The sequence below is a fragment of the Terrapene carolina genome, unplaced genomic scaffold (genome assembly GCF_002925995.2).
Source record: "Terrapene carolina triunguis isolate 2854851 unplaced genomic scaffold, T_m_triunguis-2.0 Scaffold838, whole genome shotgun sequence".
In the NCBI taxonomy this organism is placed as follows: domain Eukaryota; kingdom Metazoa; phylum Chordata; order Testudines; family Emydidae; genus Terrapene; species Terrapene triunguis.
In genome coordinates, this window is record NW_020665189.1 from 12,477,265 (window position 1) to 12,503,391 (window position 26,127).

The 26,127-nt window shown below is 41.4% G+C and overlaps 1 protein-coding gene across 2 annotated transcripts in view; it reads right to left on the reverse strand.

Moving 5' to 3' along the window:
- Positions 1-26,127, reverse strand: part of TENM2 (teneurin transmembrane protein 2) — an 828,204-nt gene that overhangs the window by 120,788 nt on the left and 681,289 nt on the right. For both annotated transcript variants that reach the window (XM_026660851.1, XM_026660852.1), the window contains 3 exons: positions 19,137-19,331; positions 8,930-9,130; positions 6,598-6,783 (listed from right to left, as the gene is read on the reverse strand). In XM_026660851.1, the coding sequence (XP_026516636.1) occupies positions 6,598-6,783; positions 8,930-9,130; positions 19,137-19,331 (582 nt within the window). The remainder of the gene's footprint in view (positions 1-6,597; positions 6,784-8,929; positions 9,131-19,136; positions 19,332-26,127) is intronic.

A 26,127-nucleotide genomic window follows, 5' to 3' on the forward strand; every position in this document is an offset into this window, starting at 1 on the left:
CATAGTTACATTAATAAGATTCAAATTTTTTTTTGAAAGGATACAAACTTCATAAATGAAGGAATTAAGGAAGAAGCTTCCCCTCTGGGCAGATGAGTACATAATTACTCACTTACGGGTTTTTTGAACCTTTCTCTAAAGCATCTGGATACTATTCTAGATAGACCAATGGTCTGATCCAGTATAGCAATGTCTACATCTGTTGGGTTATAAAATTATATATATGTTGTAGTTTTAACTCCTGACATATCAGGGAGTCTCAACTATAGCTCCCACACAGTAAATATTTTCTTAATTAAAAGAACTTCTGTGAAATTAGGTTGGAAAAGTAACAAGCTATTTTGATTCTATAAGTGTCTTAAATCACTGTATATCATCTTTTACTTAAACCACTTGAAACTTAGCAGAGGTTCAGGCCATTCAATTGGATGCCTAATCTGTATATGTAGATTGGGCTAGAACTGATCATTCCTTTTCTTACCTTCCAGGGTCTATAATCTTCAGTTTCTCTATTTGTTTGATGTAATTTTTAAGCTCTTTTGGGGAGGGGACCATGGCTTTTTAAGAATCTCTGTAAAGCGCCATGCAAAGTAATAGAGCTCTCTCTAAATGTAATAAAAATAACAATAAACAGGTCAAGATCAATCTTGAAATTACTGTTTACATGCCAACACAGAGCAAAACTGCTGTAAAATTTTCATAGGGGAACCATCTGAAACCATCTAAATTTGCAAGCATAAAATCAAAATGTAAATTATTTGCATTGAATAGCAAGAATCTGTGATAATACCTCATCTTTCTTCATCTCGTCCCTGCCATTTGTTCTGCTTTGCTGGGGATGGAAAGTGGTGAGGAAGTCCAAGCTGTGATACTCAAAAATAAAGTGTAACACAACTTCAACAAAAACTCCATCACAACTCTATGGTACTGTATCAAGTGGTCTGCTACTGGGTATCAAGATGGTAGGACAATAAATGCAAATACATCTGAATTTCTAAGTGCTAAACCAGATGTGAATGTTTCTAACATTTGGGCATGTCTGCATACAAGCTTTTGGCTCACGCATATTTCCTTATTTTTTATTAAGATAATAAATCGTGGCTGTGGAACAAATTGCTATGTACTTTCCAAGCACAAAGAAAGAAAGGGTCCTCAACCCCACAGAGCAAAGAATCTAAAACCCTATAATCATTAGAGAAACTTGGCTGATTACTTCCAGGCAGTAAATATACTTATATGCTGCCTTAACAAGTTACACATTTTTTCTGTTATAAATCAGATTTAAATGGTTATAAACATATAAAAGAAGTCTAATACATGTAGCTGCCTCCCTCAACACAGCTTGTTTTTGTCAGATACAGTGCCTTTCCGCTATCTCCTCTCATACGCTGCCTTCCATCTCTCCTGCAAATTATCTTTTCTTTGTATCACTATTGTTGTAATTTAAGAAAATCAGTAAAAGAAAAGAAAAAGTTCTTTGCTACAAAGAATATTCCAATGAGACAAAACTGTCCTGCTGTGTTGGAAGACAACCACAAAGGTATGGTTTTATTGATTATTGATTTAGATTATACAAAAATGAAAAAATAAATAAGAAGCAATATTCTTGATATGTGGCACTCTTCCCTCTCACAGAGAAACCAGTGAACATGGACAGAGGGCTGTGAAAGGTGTGTTCTGAATGCAGTCTGTACAACTGACCTCTTCAAATCTGTCAAAAATCAAGGTAGCTTACTTCCTATTTAGTACTCAGATCTGTGGGAGTGGATGCTTCAAGGAAGAACCCAAGTCTTTTACTTTCTTGGTCTATGTCCAGCCCATGTTGGCAATGTCTGAAAGTAACTGCCTTTTGATGGCTGTCATATGGGCTATATTGAAAGAATTGGGGGTGTGGCGTCTCATTTTAGTGCCGAGTGGGCAGATGTCTACAACACCAAACCACCACATGGCACTAATTAACACTGGAACTTACAGACTGCCATATTGGATCAGACTAGTGATCCATCTAGGTCCTGTGTTCTGTTTCCAACCATTGCCAGTACCAGATGATTCAGAGGAAGATATAAGAAACCCCACAAAGGGCAATTACAAAATAACCTGCCTACAAGGAATATCTCTTTCCAAATTCTGTTACTCAGAGATAAGTTTATCGCCCTGAAGCACTTCACACTTATTGGCATACTTAGTAGACAGGCCAAGGACTCGGTGAGGAAGGACATGGAATTTGATTCTTATTCCTTGGGATGGATTCTCCAGGATGGCATTGAGGCATATTGTGAGGAAGCTTGAACTACTTGTGCTGTGCCCAATATGTAGGTTAATGGAAGTCTTCAGGGTACATCTATACTGCAGTTAGATAACTGCAGCTGGCCCATGCTAGCTGACCCAGGCTGCAGGGCTGTTTAATTGTGGTGGAGGCTTTCCGGCTCAGGTTGCAGCGTAAGCTCTGGGACCCTCCCACCTCACAGGGTCCTACAGCCCAACCTTCAGCCCGAGCCCAGACATCTACACCACAATTAAACAGCTCCACAAGCCAAGCCAACTGGCATGGGCCAGCCATGGGTTTTTAATTGCAGTGTGGACATACCCTCAATCTCCAGGTTATCAAAGGTGGCACATTTCACCAGCATTAAAATGATCAAAGGAAAAAAAATTGTATTAGCCAACTTGACACATGTAGATCAGAATATCTATATTATCAAATATCTTTGACCACTGCCACTGCTGTCTGCTGCTAGTGAGTGAAAGGAAGTGTTGTTGATCCACCCAGACTGAGTCTAAACTACATATAATATAGCAGGGGAGGCAAATGAGAAAGGGGTTTTGAGGGGTAGGAAATAGTGACACAAAGGCAACATTGGTGCCTCCTCTCCTGTTCAAGGAGGCAAACCTTACTTATACCACAAAACATAGGCTGCCACAACTTGGACTGCATAATGCTCAGGATGAAATCCTGGCTCCACTGAAGTCAATGGGAGTTTTGCCATTAACTTCAACAGACCTAGGATTTCATGCTCAGTTCTGTTCAAACATGACTTGCAGATGGACAGACATTTTCCAGGTGATGGACTGGTGCAAGTGCATTTGCTTCTGGCTATTCATTCAGGTATCTGCATATATTGTACTTTCCTTTGTCTACCATCACAATGTGTCTCTTTGAGAGAAATAGATTCCCACACTCTAGTAATAAGCAATAGTTCTAACCATTAAAATCTCATTTCTGATTGGACTAATTCAACTATTTTCAAGATATTTGGTTTTAACAACAAGAAAGAAAATCTCTCATCATAAAATTCATACATGAAATTGGTCCAGGATTTAATTACTGTTGTACTTGGTCTTTTGCTGTTTATTAGTTTTGGAGTAATTTATTTTCTTTCTCATCTAGATTTTTCCCTACTGTTTGGTTATAACCTCATCCACAATTACAATCACTTAATAAGCACATCATAGAACATGTCTGTTTTTACCTTGGGTAAAAGATTCATTTTCTTTATAACAGCTCACAGTAAGCTATTTCTCTCCCTAACTAATGAAAGTAGGAAAGTGAAGTATGAGGTCACATGTAGAGCTTTACTTTGATACATACACCAGTTACATAGGGTTAGCCACTTGCCCTCTCTCTTTTCAGTTATTTGGCTATCCATAAATCACTGATATATGTGTATTTACAAAGTCTGTGTGCAACTTCTCTTTTGAACTAATGTTCTTCTGTTTTTATACTTTAGCTCTACTGCTACATTCAGAAAAGTGTTGATTTGGATTTAAAACATATTTTCCAATGAGCTCACACTAGGATTTATGGAGACTTTTCAGATTCCCCTTGTTAGAATGCAATAATAGAGGAAGAAACCACCCTTTTTGTAGAATTTAGCCAGAGGGAAACTTAGCTTGTAACAGTTTGAGTTGAAATGTCACATAGAATGCTTAAAATATGTTCTGATTTCTGGAAAGGAATAATTCGGCATCAAATAAAGTAAAATGTTCTGAGTTAGTGTGAACACCTCCAGTTTGCAACAGCTGTCACCTTTCCACTGCCACGTTAGTACAGTGTGATCTATTCCTAAAGGAACTCAAGAGGAAGAAAAAATATTTGAGTGTGTTTCAGATCCTCCATTTCCCCACAAAATAGAGCATTTATCTTAATTCGTCTACCCCCAAAGCCCATTCTCAGTGCATATCTACCCCCAACTATTTACAATGAACTAAATAACATATTCTCCTCCCAAACTATTAGTCTCTCCTTGAGAACAACAAATTCTATGGTTGTAAACTGTGTCATTTAATTTATATATGTTGATGAGAGTTTCCTTAAAAATAAAAAAAGTGGTAAATCACTATGCTAAAAATAAAAACAGTGGGAAAATACTGTTATCTCACTCTCTATTGAATTCAGTGACAACAGTTTCTGTGCTGCTGTGAGATCAGCTTAGGACAATGACAGAGATATGACATTCCTTTACGTTCCAAGCACAATCACAAGAATTAGCATATATATGTATTTGTCTAAACAGCTCATTATTTATACTAGAGACAGGCTTGATATTAAAACATGGGATAATTACATTTACAGAACTGCACTTCTGCCCAAATCCCATCTGTGCTACAGACACATAGACAAAAGTTCGACATGTGCTTTTCTAATGAAAAAGCGACATAAAGATATCTGATTCTCCTTAGGAGAAACACCTTTTCCTTCCTCGTGAGAACAATTTTGGTAACGTATGCTGATAACATTAACAAAATGTGTACATTTCATACCTGTGAAAAAAAGGTAAAAAAATCTCCCCTCACAGGTCATCTATCCTATTTACAATATGGTATATTAACTAGTGCACGTAACACTTAACACAAAACTTCATCAAGCAATCCAATATAGGCATCTTTTTGTGTGCACAGTAATGTAGATTTCAATTACATCAAAATATAGGAATATATTTCAAAAGGTTACAAAGCAAAAAAAAATTCAGCGCAAGGTGGTAAACCTTTTTGGAAAAGGTAATTACTTCACACTTTGACACAGTGCAGGGATTACGGTTATTGGTTTTTTTTAAAGTCTGAGAATAAACAGCACAGTGATAAAATATCCTGATTATCCTAGCAGAAGAAGTGAGAATGGGGCAATAGATGCAGAGGGCAAAAGTGGAAAAAACACTCTGCATGTTGGTTGGTGACAAACTGCTGAATCACAAAATCTTTGATTTAAATTATATCGTCAGACCACGTCTGAAGCATACAGCACCACAATGTAAAATGATATGCCCTAAAAATACGCAGGCCACATTTAATTAATTAATTATTTTATAAGGATATATTTTTGGTATCCAATCTGTATGTGTTTCCCAAAAGGTTTATACACCCAGAGAGATTCAAAGGTGGAACTTAAAAGAAAAGCAGCTCAAGGGGTGCAAGATTTTGACCACAGTTTTAGTTTAAGAAAGAACAATTCACTAGTAATAGGTCTGTCCCATTAGGGTCCACAATTGCCATGAAAATTTCAATTCACATGCTTCCTCTCTGTTGCTAAATGTATCAATGTCTTTTTAAAGGTAATTAATGTTTCTAACTCACTGGACTTTTTAAAGAGAATTTGATTTCCCTATATCATTTATTTGGCTATGGAGAATGGACAGATTTGACTGCAAAGAGAAAACCACACTGCCTTTAAAGTGCATATTCTTTCAATCTGCATACAGATTCTTCTGTTCCACAGTGGTTTTGCTCAGATTTCTTAGTAGACATAGGCCCAATTAGAAACATTCTCTCCCCAGTTTTGCTCACAGAAGAGGGAAAATACCATTTTCAGCAATTTTATGACAATTTGAATAAACACTATACTACCTGATTTTATGAGGGTGAAATAAAGAACTGAGTTCACAATAACTCATTCCTGTTGAAAATAACATTTAAATAATTTAAATGTGAAATTATGTTATATACATATAAAATCTTTTTTGGAACTTCCCAGGGTGACGTATCACAGTTGAGATGCAATCATGTTAGTCACGGCACGCTGCATGATGCCAATGCTATACTAAGCAGCATGCTATTAGGAAAGGGTACACCAGCAGGCTATAGTACTGGCTAGACCCTCCCATGCTGTGACTGTCTATATGCAAACACCATGCCCACTGTCACAGCACAACGGGGCAAAATGTTAGGGAGCTATTTCTGTAGCAGCAGGAGCACTATTCCCCCTCAACTTGACCCCTGCTCTTGGTGGTTGTTGTGGTGATGTGGTTTTGATGTGATATATAGTAGCAGGGAAGCACTGATGCACCAGACCAGGAAATTAAAAAAGATGCCATTCACACAAAGAAATGTTTAGTTAAGTTTAAACAGCTTGGCTCAGATGGTACCTTGATGGACCATTTGTTACATCTCTACTTGTTAATGTCCATTAGGTTGTTCTTTTTTTTTTTCTTCAAATGAAGTTCCTCTGCATTTTACCCTGGGTTTTGAGAGTCTGAGCTAATGTTTAGAAGCGGTAGGGTCCTTAAAGGAACAGCCTATTACAATACACAATAGTAACTATGTTTCTACGATTTATGAAAAGAAAGCAATATGTGCCTGTTTCGGTGCCTGTCGTTTGCCTACCAATGGTGCAGTGCTCCCCATTCCAGCCCTCTCTGCATTCACATTTCCCATCTTTACAGGTTCCGTGTTCCGTGCAGCGGGGATGGCACACGCGCTGGTCACAGGCCACTCCTGTCCAGCCTTCTTCACAGCGACATGCTCCGCCAATGCACACTCCGTGCGTGCCACAGTCTACGGAACACACTTCTGGTGAAAAAAATAGAATTAGGATTACAACTGAGCACTGTCATTGGGAATGGGTCACTAAACATGTGGTAAAAAGTGACTAGAATTGGGACTTTGTTCCTGTAAACTATATGCAGAGTGTGGCATGCTCATATGCCCACCAAAATGAGACTTTGCTTTTTATTAAAAATCACCCTCCCAGCGCCTGCATGCCAGGGAACAGCTCTATCTCCTGGAGGCTACTGAAGCCAAACCAGGAGACTGTAGGCACTAAAAGTCCAACGGTGCAGTGGGGCTAAGGCAGGCTCCCTACCTGCCCTGGCTCCCTGCTGCTCCCGTAAGTGGCCAGCCACGTTCCTGCAGCCCCTGTGCAGGGGCAGGGAGTCCCCATGTACTGCCCCTGCCCCGACCTCTGACTCCGCAGCTCCCATTGGCCGGGAACTGCGTCCAATGCGAGATGCAAGGGCGGTGCCTCTGGGCAGGGGCTGAGCACGGAGACCCCCTGGCTCTCCAACCTAGAAGCCACTGTCAGAGAGCCACCCGAGGTGAGCGCTGCACCCCTCATCCCTTCCTGCACTCAAACTCCCTCCCAAAGCCCGCCCCTCCCTGCCCCAGCATGGTGAAAGTGAGTGAGGGTGGGTGGAGAGTGAGTGATGGAGGGAGGGGAGATAGAGTGAGCGGGGGGCAGGAAGAGGTGGGGCGGGGCTGGAGCCTTGGGGGAAAGGGTGGATTAGGGTGGGACCTGGGGCTGAGCGGAGGATTTGGGGGTCTCCCAACATTTTTTAAATAAAAATGTGGGTCCTTGGGTTGCTGAAGTTTGAGAACCGCTGGACTAGAGCACTCCTCTCCCATCCTAGCTTCACCCAGCACTCCCCCTAAAATAAAGCAGGCAATCTTTCTTAACTTGTCTGCTGGCTCCTGATTGGTTATTTTGTCTTACTAGCCCATCTAGGCCAGGGGTGGGCAAACTTTTTGGCCACATCTGGGTGAGGAAATTGCATGCAGGGCCATGAATGTAGGGCTGGGGCAGGTGGTTGGGGTGTGGGAGGGAGTGCGGGGTGTGGGAGGGGGTGCGGGGCGCAGGAAGTGGCTCAGGGAAAGGGGTTGGGGCGCAGGAGGGGTGCGGAGTGTACGAGGGGGTCAGGGCAGAGGGTAGGAGTGCAGAAGGGGGTGCGGAATGTGGGAGGGGCTCAGGGCAGGAGGTTGGGGTGCGAGGTGCAGCAGGGGGCTCAGGGCAGGGAGTTGGGGCAGGGTGCAGAAGGGGTTTGCGGTGCAGGCTCTGGCCCGGGGCAGCTTACCTGGAGCAGCTCCAGGGTGGCTCCCTGCCTGCCCTAGCGCCGCGCTGCTCCCGGAAGTGGCCGGCACCATGGCCCTGCGGCCCCTGTGGGAGGGGGGCAGAGGGCTCCGCGCACTGCGCTCGCCTGCGGTTACCTACCCGGAAGCTCCCATTGGCCGCAGTTCCCTGTTCGTGGCCAATGGGAGCTGTGGGGGGCAGTGCCTGCAGGTGAGGGCAGCACGCGGAGCCCTCTGTCCCCCCTCCCCCAGGGGCCGCAGGGACGTGGTACCAGCTGCTTCCCTCCGCTTAGCTCCACGGCACCACGGGGGTGGCAATCCCGCAGGCCAGATGCAAAGCTCTGACGGGTCAGATCCGGCCTGCGGGCTGTAGTTTGCCCACCCCTGATCTAGGCCATTGAAGGACTATATTTTGTTGGTACCCTGGCCATAGTGGATATTTCCTAGGTTGTGTGTATCAGGGCACCTCCAGCTGGGGGCAGAGAATGCCTGATAGATATCACAATTCTGAAAATATTTTAAAATTATTCCTTATTAGTATAAACCCTTTTGTTTACAAATGGGGACACTCAGACACAAAGAGGTTAAGTGACTTACCACAGGCCCCAGTATCAGAATAGGGAGGTGGAACACAGTATTTCCTAGATCCCAGTTCTGTGTTCAGAACACTATAATGTATAGTATCTATCATGTAGCTGCTCATTTATAATAGCTAGAGTATAACAAACTGTTCACTGATCAGATGCTGAAAGAGTAATGTAAGTCTCATGTAAATAATTTGTATTTTAAACTTGTATTTGATATTCGAATGTTAACAGTATAGTAAACAGGACAGGTAGATTATTGCAAAGCAGGGTAGAAATATTTTTCTTACCAACGGAGCAGTCAGGACCCATCCAGTTAGGATCACAGCTACAGAGGCCTGTGTCAGAGAGGTATGTCCCATGCCCACTACATTGGTCTGGACACTGGGCTCTGGGAAGTTCACAGTTTAGGCCACCCCAGCCCGGGCTACAGAGACATTCTCCATTCACACAAACACCTTGATTGGAGCAGGTTGGATCCAAGCAATCAACTGAACAAAGAAAACAAAACAAATACTGTGTGAATAAAGGTTGGTTCCTACAGGTGTATAGTTTGGATGATACTGCTGGACAGATCAGTGCTTTGTAAGTTTATACTATTACAGTGAATATACCAAACTCTTGCAGTTGTTTTTTAGACCATTTATATCTGTTTTGAGAACTGGTGAAGACAAAATGTCTTTCTATTTGCTAGGACACAGGCTCTAAAAGTTGAAAAAAATAATGTACTAACTTTAACTAATTGTTATGATTGTTACTTATGTTATAGTACTATAAAAGAGAAATATTATTAAACCCATGTCACACATGGAAAATGGAAGCATAAAGTGACTTGCCCCTGGTCATAGAGATTAACATTTTCAAAAGCACCTACATGACTTTGGAGCTCAAGTCCCATTTTCAAAAGTGACTTGAATACTCAGGGGCCTAAGACTCACTGACTTTCAGGTTCCGTTAGGCTTCTAAGTCACTCATGAGCTTTTGAATATTTTATTCATAGTCATTGGCTGAGCTGTGATTAGAACCTAAGAATCCCAATTGCCTAAACCCTGTTCCAACCAGTAGCCATATTTCTTCTCTTAACAAAAGCCAAGATACATCTTCCCCATTTCTCAATCTGAAAAAAAGGTAGTTGTTTAAAATGGAATTTTTTTATGGTGGTGGAAAGACATTTGCAGGTGTCATCTTGGATTTCACTGAACAATGGGATGCTATTGTTGTATCAGAAGTGAACTCATGGTGACATCATAGTTTTCAAAGTGTTTACCTTATATCAAGCGTTTGTTTAAGTGAACTGCACCTTACTGTAAATGTCAACCTAAAGGTTTATGAACAACCTTCCACTATGGAACTGATGACCAAGATCAAACTGATGTCCTAAGTAAAATGAATTAATGCCTTGACTAGTTCACAACTCAAGAACTAAGAATGATTGGCATTCGCTCTTGAGGCAATATGAAGTACGGCGTGTATAATGAAAGTGATTTATCTCTCATCTTTTCCCAAAGATTATCCTTCTAAATGAAGGAAGAGACAATTTCACTGAACTCTGCATGAACAATACTTGATCTTTCAAATCTCAGCCTTTTCCATAAACACAAATTCTTGTCAAATTATTTTAAGAGGCATTATAGAACCTTTAAACATGAGTATATAGATCAGGTACTTTGCACAGGATTGAAGCAGACACGAACTTAGAGATAACAGGAGTAATCAAAATTTTTTTTATTTTAATTCAGATTACAATACTACAGGAATAAATTACTATAGCATTTCTAGTGAGATTATGGACTATAATGATGGCATTGGCCACATTTTTGCAAATAATTTAATATTCAGTTAATTGGTTTTGGAAATATAACATATTTTACTATTTATAGGCAAACCTGGAGGGTTTGGATGTTCAGTTCAGATAAGCTTCCAAAAGTTCAGAAGTTTATCCAAACTTCTTTGGTCTATAAATCAAGCTGGATAATTCAGAAGAACAGAGTCCCCATTGAGATGTTGGCACTTTCTGCTTTTGGCAGGATCCAAAGTACTGTCAAAAGTCAGAATAGTCTCTTCTGCGGTATTTTGGTATTTCTTCTCAATCCGGCAAACAATTTATTTGTTAATTTTTTATTAATTATTATTATTATAAAAAGACCCTCCAAACTAACGTTGAATGACCCTCAGAGCTCATCCTGACTTCGGGGAAAAGATTACAGTTTGGTGAATTTTATCTATTATATTTAAAAGAAATTTTGGAATGGGTAAATCCCAAAGTTTATTTTTAAAAAAGAGATAATAAAATATGTGTGCTATTTTAAATTTCTGCCTCAAAGTACAGATAGCCATAAAAAGTATTGTTGAATACTGATGTGGGGTAGCTTTTAGGAATGTATAACCCATCCACTTAAAATTGAAGCAATAATAAAAGCAGTGCAGAGAGAATGAAAAATACATCCCTCTTACAGATGAATTAGCCATCTTTCCACTTTCTTGAATTATGGTACGCAGGCAGAGGAAAAGCAGTTGAGATTTATTACCTCAGAATACACCTGTCATCACCCCCCCTCCACACACACACTTATTTTATAGAATAACTTGCGCTAAACCTCTCTGTCTATTGTTCTAGATAAATACATTTTACAGCTATTTAAAATCCATCATCTGGCTGAGTAACAGCATTCAGACTTTAAAGGAGCAGTAAGTTTACTTTGGTTTCAAATCTTGTTCCAATTTTATACAATGCTTTTAGGGTTGATATCTAGGGTCAGATCCTCAGCTGGTGTAAATTGGCAGAACTTCATTCACTTCAGTGAAGCTAAACTGATTTACTCCAGCTAAGGTTCTAGCCCCACATCTTCAGAAGGGGGTTATTTATTTAATAAAGATTTAGAAATGGAATCTCTGTGGTGTTTAAACAAAGGATAGTGTGCTTTAGCAGTTAAGTATGTGAGACTTAGAACCCACAGCCCCTTGGCAGCTTAGATCATTAGAACTCATTTAGTGTTGGGCTCTCTGTAGATTTGACAAAAAGGGTAGAGAATGCAATTTGTATCCCTAAGGACAAAAAAAGAGGTCAAGGAGTTTTCCGAACAATATGTACTCTAAACCTCCAAAGAATCATGAATTACACTTATGAAGTTAAATGTCACTGAAAAATGACTCAACCATGAAGCTGACAAGAAAAACACTGTTAACTTAACCTAATTTGTCAATTTCACTTGTCTCTCCCCAAACCATACTGAATGAAACCTGACAAATATGCCATTTCATTTTCATGTGCAAATTTGTTAATAGAGCAAGAGTGTTTATGCAGCAAAAATTGTGGATTGCAAATATCGATTCTGGTGCCACTGCCATTTCAGGTAAATTGTTTGAATGATATGACTATGATGAATATCAGAAATAAAATGCTAACTGGAAGAAAAAAATGCTAACCCACAGTTGCTAATTTCTTTTCCCAGTTGGAAAATGGCATATAAATCAAACTGACCCATTCTTTTCAGACACACAAATCAACAGAAGAGATTTCATACTTTAATATAAATTCAGGTGTGTTTACCTGTTCTGTTATGCAGTTAATTCATTTAGAAAATTTAAATAAGACTGGGTGAATGCTTAAAATGTTGAGAAACCATTTCATATTCCATCCTTTACTCAATAGCTCCTGAATTAATGTGTAAAATATTTACAGAAGGGAAATAATTTTGAGGTAGCAATGTCATTGCTATGGAATTTTTATTTTATTTGCCAAATGATGTGTGCAAAAGGTTATTTTAACCTTTCTTTTCATGTTATTGTCCCTTCCAAGTTTGCAGTTAATACAGCTTGCCTTCTGCAATCCATTTCTCTTTTTAAAACCTTATCTTTTCAAGCATTGCTTATTAAATCATAGAGTCATAGAATATTAGGATAAGAAGAGACCTCAGTAGGTCATCTAGTCCAATCCCCTGCTCAAAGCACTACCAACACCAACTAAATCATCCCAGCCAGGGCTTTGTCAAGCCAGGTCTTTAAAACCTCTAAGGATGGAGACTCCACCACCTCCAACTGGTAACCCATTCCAGTGCTTCACCACCCTCCTAGTGAAATAGTGTTTTCAAATATCCAACCTAGACCTCCCCAACTGCAACTTGAGACCATTGCTCCTTGTTCTGTCATCTGCCACCACTGAGAACAGGCTAGCTCCATCCTCTTTGGAACCCCCCTTCAGATAGTTGAAGGCTCCTATCAAATCCCCTCTCACTCGTCTCTTCTGCAGACTAAATAACCCCAGTTCCCTCAGCCTTTCCTCATAAGTCATGTGCCCCAGCCCTCTAATAATTTTTGTTGCCCTCCGCTCCCTTCTGTAGTGAGGGGACCAAAACTGGACACAACACTCCAGGTGTGGCCTAACCTTGCCGAATAGAGGGGAATAATCACTTCCCTCAATCTGCTGGCAATGCTCCTACTAATACAGCTCGATATGCCATTGGCCTTGTTGGCAACAAGGGCACACTGCTGACTCATATCCAGCTTCTCATCCACTGTTATCCCCAGGTCCTTTTCTGCAGAACTGCTGCTTAGCCAGTCGGTCCCCAGCCTGTAGCAGTGCATGGGATTCTTCCTTCCTAAGTGCAGGACTCTGCACTTGTCCTTGTTGAACCTCATCAGATTTCTTTTGGCCCAATCCTCCAATTTGTCTAGGTCACTCTGGACCCTATCCCTACCCTCCAGCGTATCTACTTCTCCCCCCAACTTAGTGTCATCTTGCATTGGGGTGCAATTCATCCCATCATCCAGATCATTAATAAAGATGTTGAACAAAACCGTCCCCAGGACTGACCCCTGGGGCACTCCGCTTGATACCGGCTGCCAACTAGACATCGAGCCATTGATCACTACCCGTTGAGCCCAACAATCTAGCCAGGTTTCTATCCACCTTATAGTCCATTCATCCAATCCATACTTCTTTAACTTGCTGAAAAGAATACTGTGGGAGACCGTATCAAAAGCTTTGCTAAAGTCAAGATATATCACATCCACAGCTTTCCACATATTCACAGAGCCAGTTATCTCATTATAGAAGACAATCAGGTTGGTCAGGCATGACTTGCCCTTGGTGAATCCATCTTGACTGTTCCTGATCACCTTCCTCTCCTCCAAGTGCTTCAAAATGGATTCCTTGAGGACCTGCTCCATGATTTTGCCGGGGACTGAAGTGAGGCAGATGGTCTGTAGTTCCCTGGGTTCTCTTTCTTCCCTTTTTAAAATATGGGCACTATATTTGCCTTTTTCCAATCGTCCAGGACCTCCCCTGATTGCCACAAATTTTCAAAGATAACGGACAATGGCTCTGCAATCACATCAGCCAACTCCCTCAGCACCCTTGGATACATTAGATCGGGACCCATGGACTTGTGCATGTCCAGGTTTTCTAAATAGTCCTTACCCTGTTCTTTTACCACTGGGGGCTGCTCACCTCCTCCCCATACTGTGTTTCCCAATTCAGCAGTCTGGGAACTGACCTTGTCTTTGAAGACGGAGGCAAAAAAAGCATTGAGTACTTCAGGTTTTTCACATCATCTGTCACTATGTTGCCTCCCTCATTCAGTAAGGGTCCCACCTTCCCTGACCACCTTCTTGTTGCTACCATACCTGTAGAAACCCTTCTTGTTACCTTTCACATCCCTTGCTAGTTGCAACTCCAATCGTGCCTTGGCCTTTCTGATTACACCCCTGCATGCTCTAGCAATATTTTTATACTCCTCCCTAGTCATCTGTCCAAATTTCCACTTCTTGTACGCATCCTTTTTGAGTTTAAGCTCACCGAAGATTTCACTGTTAAGCCAAGCTGGTCGCCTGCCATATTTGCTATTCTTTCTGCACATCAGGATGGTTTGTTCCTGCGCCCTCAATTAGGCTTCTTTAAAATACAGCCAGCTCTCCTGGACTCCTTTCCCCCTCATATTAGCCGCCCAGGGGATCCTGCCCATCAGTTCCCTAATGGAGTCTAAGTCTGCTTTTCTGAAGTCTAGGGTCCGTATTTTGCTTCTCTTTCTTCCTTTTGTCAGGATCCTGAACTCAACCATCTCGTGGTCACTGCTGCCTAGGTTGCCACCCACTTCTACTTCCCCTACCAATTCTTCCCTGTTTGTAAGCAGCAGGTCAAGAGGCGCACGGCCCCTAGTTGGTTCCTAGCACTTGTACCAGGAAGTTGTCCCCAACACTCTCCAAAAACTTCCTGGATTGTCTGTCCATTGCTATATTGCTCTCCCAGCGGATGTCAGGGTGATTGAAGTCCCCCATTAGAACCAGGGCCTGTGATCTGGAAACTTCAGTTAGTTGTCCGAAGAAAGCCTCGTCTACCTCATCCTTCTGATCCGGAGGTCTATAGCACTCTCCCACCACGACATCACCCTTGTTGCTCTCTTCTCTAAACTTAACCCAAAGACTCTCAACAGGCTTTTCTCCAGTTTCATACTGAAGCTCTGAACAATCATACCACTCTCTTACATACAATGCAACTCCTCCACCTTTCCTCCCATACCTGTCCTTCCTGAACAGTTTATACCCATCCATGACAGTGCTCCAGTCATGTGAACTGCCCCACCAAGTTTCTGTTATTCTGATCACATCATAGTTCCTTGATTGTGCTAGGACTTCCAATTCTTCCTGCTTGTTTCTCAGGCTTCTTATGTTTGTGTACATGCACCTAAGATAACTAGCCGATTGCCCTACTTTCTCAGTATGAATCAGGAGGCTTCCTGTACTGTACCCTCCTCCTTGTGTTTCCTCCCGGTATCCCACTTCCCCACTTACCTCTGGGCTTAGGTCACCATTCCCCAGTGAACCTAGTTTAAAGCCCTCCTCACTAGGTTAGCAAGCCTGCCTGCGAAGATACATCCTCCTTACTAACATACAAATTCACTGCTCCGAAACTTTGTTAATGCACAGTTAAAGTTGATTGGCATTCACACCCTTCCAAAATTTTCAGCGCAGGTAGTACTTAAATAAACCTTAAACTCAGCCCTTTGGAGCTGGCAAGAGCCACTGTGGATATATTGTAAGGTATGTTTCAGCCAGGGCTGCCCTATCATAAACAGATAGGAGGAATGACTAAGTAACAGTGCTACTTTACGTGCTGTGCCCCACAGAATTGTATTCTCTCATTGCTCTACAGGGGGCACTCCAACTGCCTTCATTGTGTTAGGTACAACTGTACAGATCAGTGCAGGAATTATTTGCAGCAGGTCGCCACCGCTCACGCTATGATATGAGGAAAGGTGTCTCTCCACCAAAGGGATCACAAACACCTCGTTTCTGTGCTTGTGGAAGCAGAGAAGCACAATATCTATTCTTGCCCTGAGGATTTGTAACAATAAGGTAGCATATATGAGAGTGCTCTACAGGGCAGAGGAGATGTTCCATGGGGAATCCTTAGACCAAAGGGTCAAGGGATGGTAGCATCGGGCAACTCTCGGCTGGTTTGTATACTCAGATACCAGCTCCGCTTCCTCCTGCCCCTTATACAAATATTGTAAGTATCATAAAATGTTGATGTCACATAATTTTTAGGGGGGGGGGACTGTATCTGTGGCAGCTCTTGCTTAAAGGGCCTCAAATTTGGATCACTAACCCTACTCTGAATCCTCATGAGGCAATCTGAGTAAATATGGAAAATTGGCTGCTGAAATCCACAAAGTACTCTAAACAGTAAATTATCCTCACCTTAACTATAGTGATGCCACAACCCTACTATAATTTCTTATAGACTTTTGGGATTACAATTTATAATTAGTGTAGAATTTAATTAATGGCAAATGTTTATGGAATCCCTAAAACACTCCAATACGTATTTGGGTGAAACGGCACCTAGAATGCTGTGTTCTGCTCTGGAAACCTCAGCATCAGAAAGATGCAGAGAAATTGGAGGGAATCTGAAGAAAAGCAACACAAATGATTGAGTGTCAGGAGGAACTGTTTCATGAGGACAGCTACAAATTAATAAATATGTATAACCTGGCTAAATGATAACAAAAGAAGATAGGATTGGTCATAGCTGTCTATAAGGTTATAAAAACCAAGGTAGGAGAGGAATCGTTTAGTGTGGCACAAAGTGGAATTAATAGGATGAAATGAAAGACAGGTAAATTTAGGCTAACTATCAGGAAAGCCCTCCTAATGCTGACATCTTTTAAATTATTCTTTTGAATCTACCATATTTTAACAAGGGATGAGGTGGAATCCCATAACTAATTTTAAACTAGACTGAACAAAAGGTAACATTTATATTTAAGGGAACATTCCTGCACCCTGGAATGGGATGGATGCAGAGGGATGTGCTTTAATCAGTCTTTTCCACCACTGATGATTTTTATGCAATTCCATGAGAATGTTAGATATATTTGGGCATTTTATTGTATAATGTTGTAAGAACACCCACTAATCACCTACTGCCAGCTGAACTGTAAATTTCCCTTTCTGGGAGTTGGCAAGGACACTACTGAATTGACCACTTTTGGCATGATCCAAAGCCCACTGAAATCAATGGAAAGATCTCCACTGACTTTTGGATTAAATCCTTAATCCATATGGTGCTGTAAACAATTCCTGGGAGAAGGTGACAGGAAAACACTCTATAGTAGTTGGCTTAATTAACCCAGTGTTGATAGTCTAGTAGTGAGGCTAAGGATTATGGGCATCTATCTGCTTCCAGCAAATTAAGGGACAAAAGTCCCATTCACTTATGAGGATGGAGGATCTGACCTCTACAGAATAGGTCTGAAACATAGTGGTATTGGGCGGGGAAACCCTGTATTTTCTCCAATCATGTTCTTTGATGGGAGAAGAGCTATTTACTAGCCTATGAGATGAGTCAGTGCTCTCAATCTAGTTCTTAGCAGATAGACTCCTCTTACGCCACAGTTAGAATGCTCAGTAGAGAGCCAAGTTTTGAATAAGAATGGTCACAGACCTACCATCTCAACCCAAGCTGAGAAACACTGACTGGCCGATCCAGATGGGGTGACTTGAACTAACACGACCCTGTTGTGATGATAAGCAGAGGACTTCAGAGCTGTCTATCTAGGAACCCTCTGGAGCAAGGGTAGACAAACTACAGCCCGGGAGCTGCATCTGGCCCTTCGGACGTTTTAATCCAGCCCTCGAGCTCCCTCCGGGGAGTGGGGTCGAGGGCTTGCGCTGCTCCCGGAAGCAGCGGCATGTCCCCCCTCTGGCTCCTACGCGTAGGGGCAGCCAGGGGCCTCTGCATGCTGCCCCTGGCCCAAGCGCCACCCCTGCAGCTCCCATTGGCCAGGAACCATGGCCAATGGAAGCTGCAGGAGTGGCGCCTGTGGATGGGGCAGTGTGCAGAGCCGCCTGGCCGTGCCTCCGTGTAGGAGCCGGAGGAGTTACATGCCACTGCTTCTGGGAGCTGCTTGAGGTAAGCACTGCCTGGAGCCTGCACTCCTGACCCTCCCTGTGCCCCAACCACTTGCCCCAGCCCTGATCCCCCTCCCGCCCTCCAAACCCCTCTGTCCCAGCCCAGAGCACCCTCCTGCATCCCCAACCCCTCATTCCCAGCCCCACCCCAGAGCCCGCACCCCCAGCTGGAGCCCTCACCCTCTCCCGCACCCCAACCCCCAAATTCATGAGCATTCATGGCCTGCCATACAATTTCCATAGCCAGATGTGGCCCTCGGGCCAAAATGTTTGCCCATCCCTGCTTTGGAGCATTAAATTCACTTTTTAAAACAACAAGATTAAAAAGAGACAGCGCTCCAATTTATCTAGGTTGCAACAGAAGAGATGAGGAACAAACACTGCTGGGCTTGATCTATGACCATTTACGGTGAGGCCATTTTGTTAAACCCTCTCATTTTTGTCTACACAAAAACTGCGGCTACTTACATTTTCAATACAAGGAGCTTTTTAGCATTCATTAAATTGGTGTCTTTCCTATGTACCATCTACTTTTCTTTAATTCTATGAGATTGTCTGTAACAAGAGTGATTTACCCTACATGATGCCTCAAGTGACATGGATACCCGCAGTCTTCTAAATCCAGCTCCTCTTTTCTGCATTAATTATGACTGAAACGTTTACCTTTTGTCAGTTTTCAATTATGCCATTTTCTATACCACTTCTCTCTTTTGTTTGTTTCACCATTTTACATTTTTTAAATGTTCAATAAATATAACCCATTAAAAAAAGAAAGAAAAGAATCATCTTGACTCTTCAACAAAAGAATCACCCAGATTTACCTGTGGCAGACAATTCTACCACTGCAGAATAATAAGGACCTTAACTACATGGCAGATCAAAAAATATAATGTAAAGTTTCACAGGCCCGTAAAACTGGAGGTACCAAAATTTTGAAATTCCCTCCTCAGTACTCTCTGTTATAACAGTTTTACACTACAGTATAATCATAGCATTTTCTCCTCTTCCCTGCCCTCCCTCCCATTTAGCTCCACAAACCATAAGACAAGCTCAAAGCAGAGACAGAGTTTGTACTGTAGCATTTACCTTCCTCACAGTTTTCTCCTTTGTAGCCGACAGAGCAGACACAGTTTCCTTCAACACAAGAACCATGACCTCCACAAGAGGGATCAATACACTGGCTGATGGGTACATCACATTCTGGCCCTTTCCAACCACTGTAGCACAAACAGGTTCCTTTGGAATATTGTCCATTGCCACTGCACAGAACTGGGCAGGCAGCTGGAAAATGCAATGAGATAAAGAGAGCACACTGAGTCATATATGAAAGCCCATAAAAGTGCTCTAAAAATAAACTGCTAAGCTACTGATTGATACATTTAAAGGTGTTAATTTAATGGAAAATGCTAAGTCAGACTTTAATAATTCAGTATTTGATAACTCAAAGTATGGGTATGATTAATTATCTGTAGATAATAAATACAAGCACACACATTTGCTGTCCATACTCAATATATAGCTGCTATTCATTATTCAGACTGTTGACTTAATATTTAGAACTATGGAGAAGTCTGCAATGATTATCAGTAACAAGTCAAAATGAATGGATTTGATTCTGATGTCACACTGGTTTTACACCTGAGTAATTCCTGATTTACAGAGAGTAAGGCTCTAATGATGCATTCGAAGTAAGTCCCATTGCATGTTGCTATACAACACTAGTTTGGCCAATTTTTTTCTTACATGGTGTTTTGAATGATCTGTACCCAAAACTTCATCATTTTTAGTCCATAACTTTGGGCATCTTGGGCAAAGCAATAATTCAAGCCTCCATCTGCATCACTTTCATCCTGCCACTAGGAGAAAGGCTGGGACTGAGAAAGAATGAACAGTGCAAATGGCAATTATATGAACTGCAGTGCCTGCTAAAGACTGGGAGGATGATTACCAGCCACAAAAATGGAGAAAACAAGAATGACAGACAGAGAGGGTCTTAAGAAGGGGCGAGGATGCATTACTTTGCCTGATATTGTTTGGTGGCAGTAGATCTGTTGAAAACTATGAGAATGTTTCCCCCTTTTCCCACTCCCCACCATGACTGGACAGCAATGCTAAGTTCTACAAAGTTAAAAATACTGGTGCACAAGAGCTGCATTCCATTTTTAAAAAGGCCTTTATTTTTATTGTATGATTACTATTATTTTCCCCTTAACTTGAACCACCAGCAAGCACTGAAATATCAGATGTAGAATGAAGAATGAGTTCACAGTGGTACTTAAGCTATTTCTGCATTATACACTTGGGACCTAATCCTGCAGTCCTACTCCCTTGAGTTGTCCTATTGATCCCATTAAGACGACTGGGTCCTATTTTGCAATAATCTATACGTTTTTAAAAATGAAAGGATTGATTAGAAGGAATATATTCAGACCAATGTTAATGTTGCTCATTGTGACCCTAGTAGTTAGCCAATATTCAAGGCTGTGCGGGTTTTTCCCCTTAGAAGCGAAATTGATGATAGAGCCAGGTATCTGTGATGCAGTCATATTTATTTACACAGAATGTACATAGTTCTGTTTCTCTGAACACAGCAGGAATCAAAAGGCAGGAGGCAGTTTCTTTGCTCACAGCTCCAAGCCCCTTTCTAACCAGCTCTCTGCCTAAAAGCTGACCCACCCCCCAAGATGCTTCAAAAGAATTTCAGTAATTGTACTTTAGCAGAATTTCCAGTCTACTATCTTTTAAATTCATTTAAAAATGACAGATGTTCACATGCAAATTGCCACAGAAGGATATATAGTAAGGGCCATGTGCTCAGAGACAGCCTCTGATTTTGCAATCCCAAAAATATGCATGCAAGTATGTGTACTTACATCACTGTGTATAGACATGTTCTGTACATGCACACAGATATTTGCATGTCTAGGCTGAAAAGCTGGGTGATCAAACAATGAACTGCATGCACAAATGGGAATGCATGAGGCCAGTTGAAAATATAGTCAAGTATCTTTGAATAAAACCGAAGTATCTAATTTTTGCTGGGGTCCAGCAACTAAATATTTACACAATCCAAACTTAGCTCAGGTGAACCAACCACATTTGAGTCTACAAAACAGAACTCTAAATTTTGTGTGTCTGGGCTTACAGACATGACTTTATTCCATCATCCTCCCATCCCTGAAGTGTGGGGAGAAGTTCATCTGTGGTAGGTTAGGTTTGTCTCCTGAGCCAAAATAGCCTTACAATGTGTTGCTGGGTGGGAGGAGGAGTGGATTAAAAAATATAGAAAGAAAGAAAGAAAGAAAGAAAGATCTCTATATCCAAACTCTATTTCCTCTTGGTTCTTAATATGAAAATTGTGCAACTTCACAATGTAAAACCCCAAAATTCAATAGGAGCCCAGATTAAGATTTTTTAACTCTCTCATAGCACCTCTAACAACTAATATAAATGTGGAGCATATGCTCTTCTGTAATATAGAATATAGCAACAGTAGAATTCTTTTTCAGATTCTTAATATTGTTTCATTAACACTCAGTGCTTAATTTCTCTTAAAAAAATCTGCATTCCCAGTGGTAGAGCAATACTTGTATGTTGTTTAGACAAAGCTGCACAGTTTCCTAGTTATGTGTTTATATGATATATAAAATACAGAACTGCCAAATTAGAAATGAAGTTCTTTATTATTCCACTGGGAATTGTAGTAGAGACAGATATAGTGTGAACTTCTTACCAATGATCTCAAAGCTGACCTTCTGGGAACACTTTCTCTAGGGAATAATTAATTCAGCCTCTGTAATAACTCAAACCAGGACTTCCTCTTAACAAAGATTAAGCTGCTGCTACTGATATAATATGCATGTTTAGTGTGTGCGTGCACATTGTGTGAGAGGGAGATGGATTATCGTTCACAAGAAACTAAATTGAGACCAACCATTTCACTCTCAGCATCAAACTCAACTCGAAATAAGGTCCCACTGCTGCAAAGATTTATGTGAAATAGATCACCTACAACAACCTATTTCATAGATCTGCAAAATAATATTACAGTAAGGTTCTACTACCTGTATCCTTCTTGGTTTTTTCCTTAGCAACCCAAGTGAAACATTTCAATGGCACATGCTAGTTTATCTCTATATAAATCTTAGTGGGCAAATTCTGGCCTAATGTAAGTAGGTGAGTCATACTTTGTTAATGCTAGGGCTGAATTTAGTCCTACAGTCATATATCAAAGCCTTCCATATTTAGACGTAGACCAAACCTGGATGCTTAAGGTTAGCCTCCTAAATCTTATTTAGGTTCCTGAATGTAAGTAGCCTCATTTTCAAAAGGGCTCAGCACTCACTAACGACACTGAAATCAGTATAAGCTGCAAGCCTCAGCCCACTTTTATTTAGGAGCCTGACTTTAGGCACCCTGTTTGAAAACATCAGAAAGGTGGTTCAAAGGTGGTTTTGCTTGATCTAGTGCTTGCTAAAAATCAGAGATCAAAAGGGGTCAGAGAAATCAATGTTTCAGGTGTGGGGACTTCAGGAGCGGGGACTTCAGGAGCTGCTGGTTTTGTTTGACAAAACAGGCTCTCCTGAATTCTGCTCAGACCCATTTTAATCAACCAGGTGCACATTTTGACCCGTAACTGGACGAAGAGCTTTATCGTAGGTACCTGTATAGATGTGAAAATGTAAAATAAGATATAAGGCCAGATCCCAGGCTATAGTAGGTTATCTTTGTGCTGCTCCCCTGGAACAAAGCTGCTCTAAATCTGACATAACTGTTCACTAGAGAATCCCCCACAATATAGGGGGATCCTTAGATTGAGTGGCCCCAAGACCCCTCTTCTCCAGCTATTCCATCCGTCAGGTGAAGGGTATGTGGCCAGGAAACAAGGGGAATGGCTGAACTGTCCTTATGCCCTGGAAATTGCTAGCTGTTGTAAGGGCTCCTTAGGGCTGCTGGCAAACGGCACAATTTCAAGGAAGCTTCAGGCTGCTTATACTTATGTTTAGGAGTTTGCTGGCACAGATCAAACCAGGATCAGGGAAATGCTAAAGTGATTTTAAGCAACTTTTGTACACCACATCCTGAACTGCAGTGAACGCTCAGCTCAAGATTTGGGCGACAACAGTTGAAAACTACTTCCCCCTTTACTTACCCGCTAAGATACCAGTTCAAGATTCAGTGTTTTCTTGTTTCACTAACACCTAAGGAAGTTTAAGGAATGCTCCCTGTCTCTTTTAGTTTTAGGAACGTCATCAGCTGTTGCAGGAGATATACAAAAATCTAAACTTTGGTCCGCTAGGCAAAAAGCTTTGCTGTCATTGTTAACCAAATATGATGCCTGGTTGTGGGACTCTGACAGGACTGTGGTGAAATAGATATGCACAGAGACTCAAAATGCATGGTCATTCACAACAGCCATGATCTACAAGTCTTTAGTTCTGTGGTCCAGACTTCAGGTTTACCAAGTTCTCTATTCTAGTTCTGTCAAACTGCACATTAGTAAGCAAGAAAGGGACTCTCAGAAAAATTTCCAGAAGGACAAAAAACTCATCAGGTGTGTCAAATCTCTGACATTCAGAAACCATGTGGGGAAAGCAGCACACGCTGACTTAAGCACTAAAGTATGGATGCTTTAATTAATCCGGGGTGAATTTAATTGCTTTAGTTAAGTGGAAATTGGGTTAAAAATGATGCAGAGCATGCTGGGGTGTGTTAAAAACATGACATATGAGTTGGATGAATCGATAAATTAAAAGCGCACAGATGTTTTAATTAAACCCAGGGAAGCTAACGAAGATCGCTAGAGACTTTTAAGCCTATGATTAATTCAATTCATTTAAAATACCTGTAGAGATATGGGGATGCCTCCATTTTGAGAGTTATAAAAGTTCTCAATCGATAAGTACTTAAGCTGCTCTACCAAAAAATTCTAGGGTTTTTTAAGAAGTGACTGAGCAGCATTAATTACATAATAAATATTTACATCCTTCTGAATGCTCAGGAAGCTTTTGCTTTGGCCAAAATTTATCAAAGAGGTTACCGTTTTTCTCATTATTATTGTCGGTGTGATCTTAGGTGTCAGAGTGAAAGCTTTTGCTATCCCTTCCTGCACTGTCCTACAAATTATCTACCTCCATTAGATGGCTGCTTTGCTTACAGATATTATAATGTAAACAACAGTCTCACAAAGATGAGTGTATCTCCACACATGTGGTTACCAGGTGGAATATTGCACCCTGTATACTGGGACCAATCATTTTGGACCCATACCAAATCTTATGTTGTAAGCTCTTTGGGAGCAGAGATGATCATTTTAGGTCTGTGTTTGTACAGCACCTAGCACAATGGGGTCCAGGTACATGACTAGGGCTCCCCAGTTCTACAGTAATACAATTAATAATCACTAATAAACCAGCCCCTAGCAATGGACAAATAAAAAAACCATTCAAATATGACAAATATTTGTGCTATTCAGTGAGACAAATGTGGATCAAATATCCTTTGTCCAATGCCTGACCCGATATTTAATGGTAGATTGAGGAGGCGGGAGCCTACTTGCCATGTCCACCAAGATGAAGTGAGGAGAAGTAATGCAGCTAGCTACCCCTGAAGAACTAGTTGGACCCCTAACTGGGTGGGGGAGATGCCACTATCTTCTCTAAAGAAGTGTCTAGGGATAAGCAAGGGTGCTGACCTGCTAGGGAAGGGTTTCAGACAGGGGAAAATTGGAATTGAAAGTTCTTTGGGGACTGGGAAAGGGAAGGGAACATCTTAGTTGATATTTGAAATCAGGTGATACAGGGTCCAAATATCACACTAATACAAGCACTCCTGCTTTCAAACATCATTTATGATCATAGAATCATAGAATATCAGGGTTGGAAGGGACCTCAGGAGGTCATCTAGTCCAACTCCCTGCTCAAAGCAGGACCAATCCCCAACTAAATCATCTGTGGTGAGCACTAACTTGGTCCTCAGCTTTGATAAAACCCAGGAATGTACACAGCAAGAAATAGTGTTTTCTATCCTCCACTGAGGAGCATTTGGGGAAAATAGAAGTTGAAACAGACAATTGTCACAGGCAAGCATCTGGGAACCTAAGTTAGAGCCCTGTTAACTTCATCACTGAAAAGAGGGAGGAGGAAGGGATATCTAAAATATCTAGACTTGGACACTTCCACTGCTCTTCCAGTACAGACAGCCAATGAGGGTGAAAACAGATGGGGTTTCAAGCTTCTAAGAAAGAAAAGAGAAGAAAAGTTAAATAGCTGAACTCTCTTGCCCAATGTACAATGCCTTAAGTCCTCCTTACAGGTCTACAACAGACATGCACTGACTCGCCATGCAAACCTCAACACACACCTGGAAAAGGACAGGGAAAAAAAGAGGTGCCTCTTTAAATATTTTAGATAACGTTTTGGCTAACCTGCAAGGGAAGAATGTGTAACCCTTAGTTATATCACAGCCGCTCCTGTGACCGTGCTCTCGTTAGGGCTGCCTGGCTAAAGCCAGCCTAAACTGAGGCAGCAGCCTGGCCACAGCTAAGCTGGACTGCGGTGGCAGGATGAATGGGGTTGAGGTGGGTTTCTCAGTATAACTTCTAGGTGTTTAATACCAAAATATTCTCAAAATGCTTTGGGTCTCATTTTAATTCACGTTATATATGTTATCATTGTTACCAAAGATGGTTTAACTGAAAGATGCTTAAGTTACTGAGTTCTATACATATAAGCCCGCTTCAGGTATTGAAATGTTTTGCTAAATTTGAGCAGTGAAATAATTTCATTTGAGCAAGTAAAGCAGTTTGGCAGCTAACTGAGTTTAATTCAACTAGAATCGTTGGTGTTTAATGTAGATGGGTCCAAGCCAAAGATTCAAGTCTAGATTCAAATTCAGATTTTAACATCTCTAAAGATCAGGGACATTCAGATCTGGGGGTTTTGGTTCAGGACCGTTCCTATTACTTAGGCCTGGTCTACACTAGGCTTTTATGTCGACTTTAGCGCCGTTATATCGAATTAACCCTGCACCCGTCCACACCAGGAAGCCATTTAGTTCGACATAAAGCTCTCTTTAA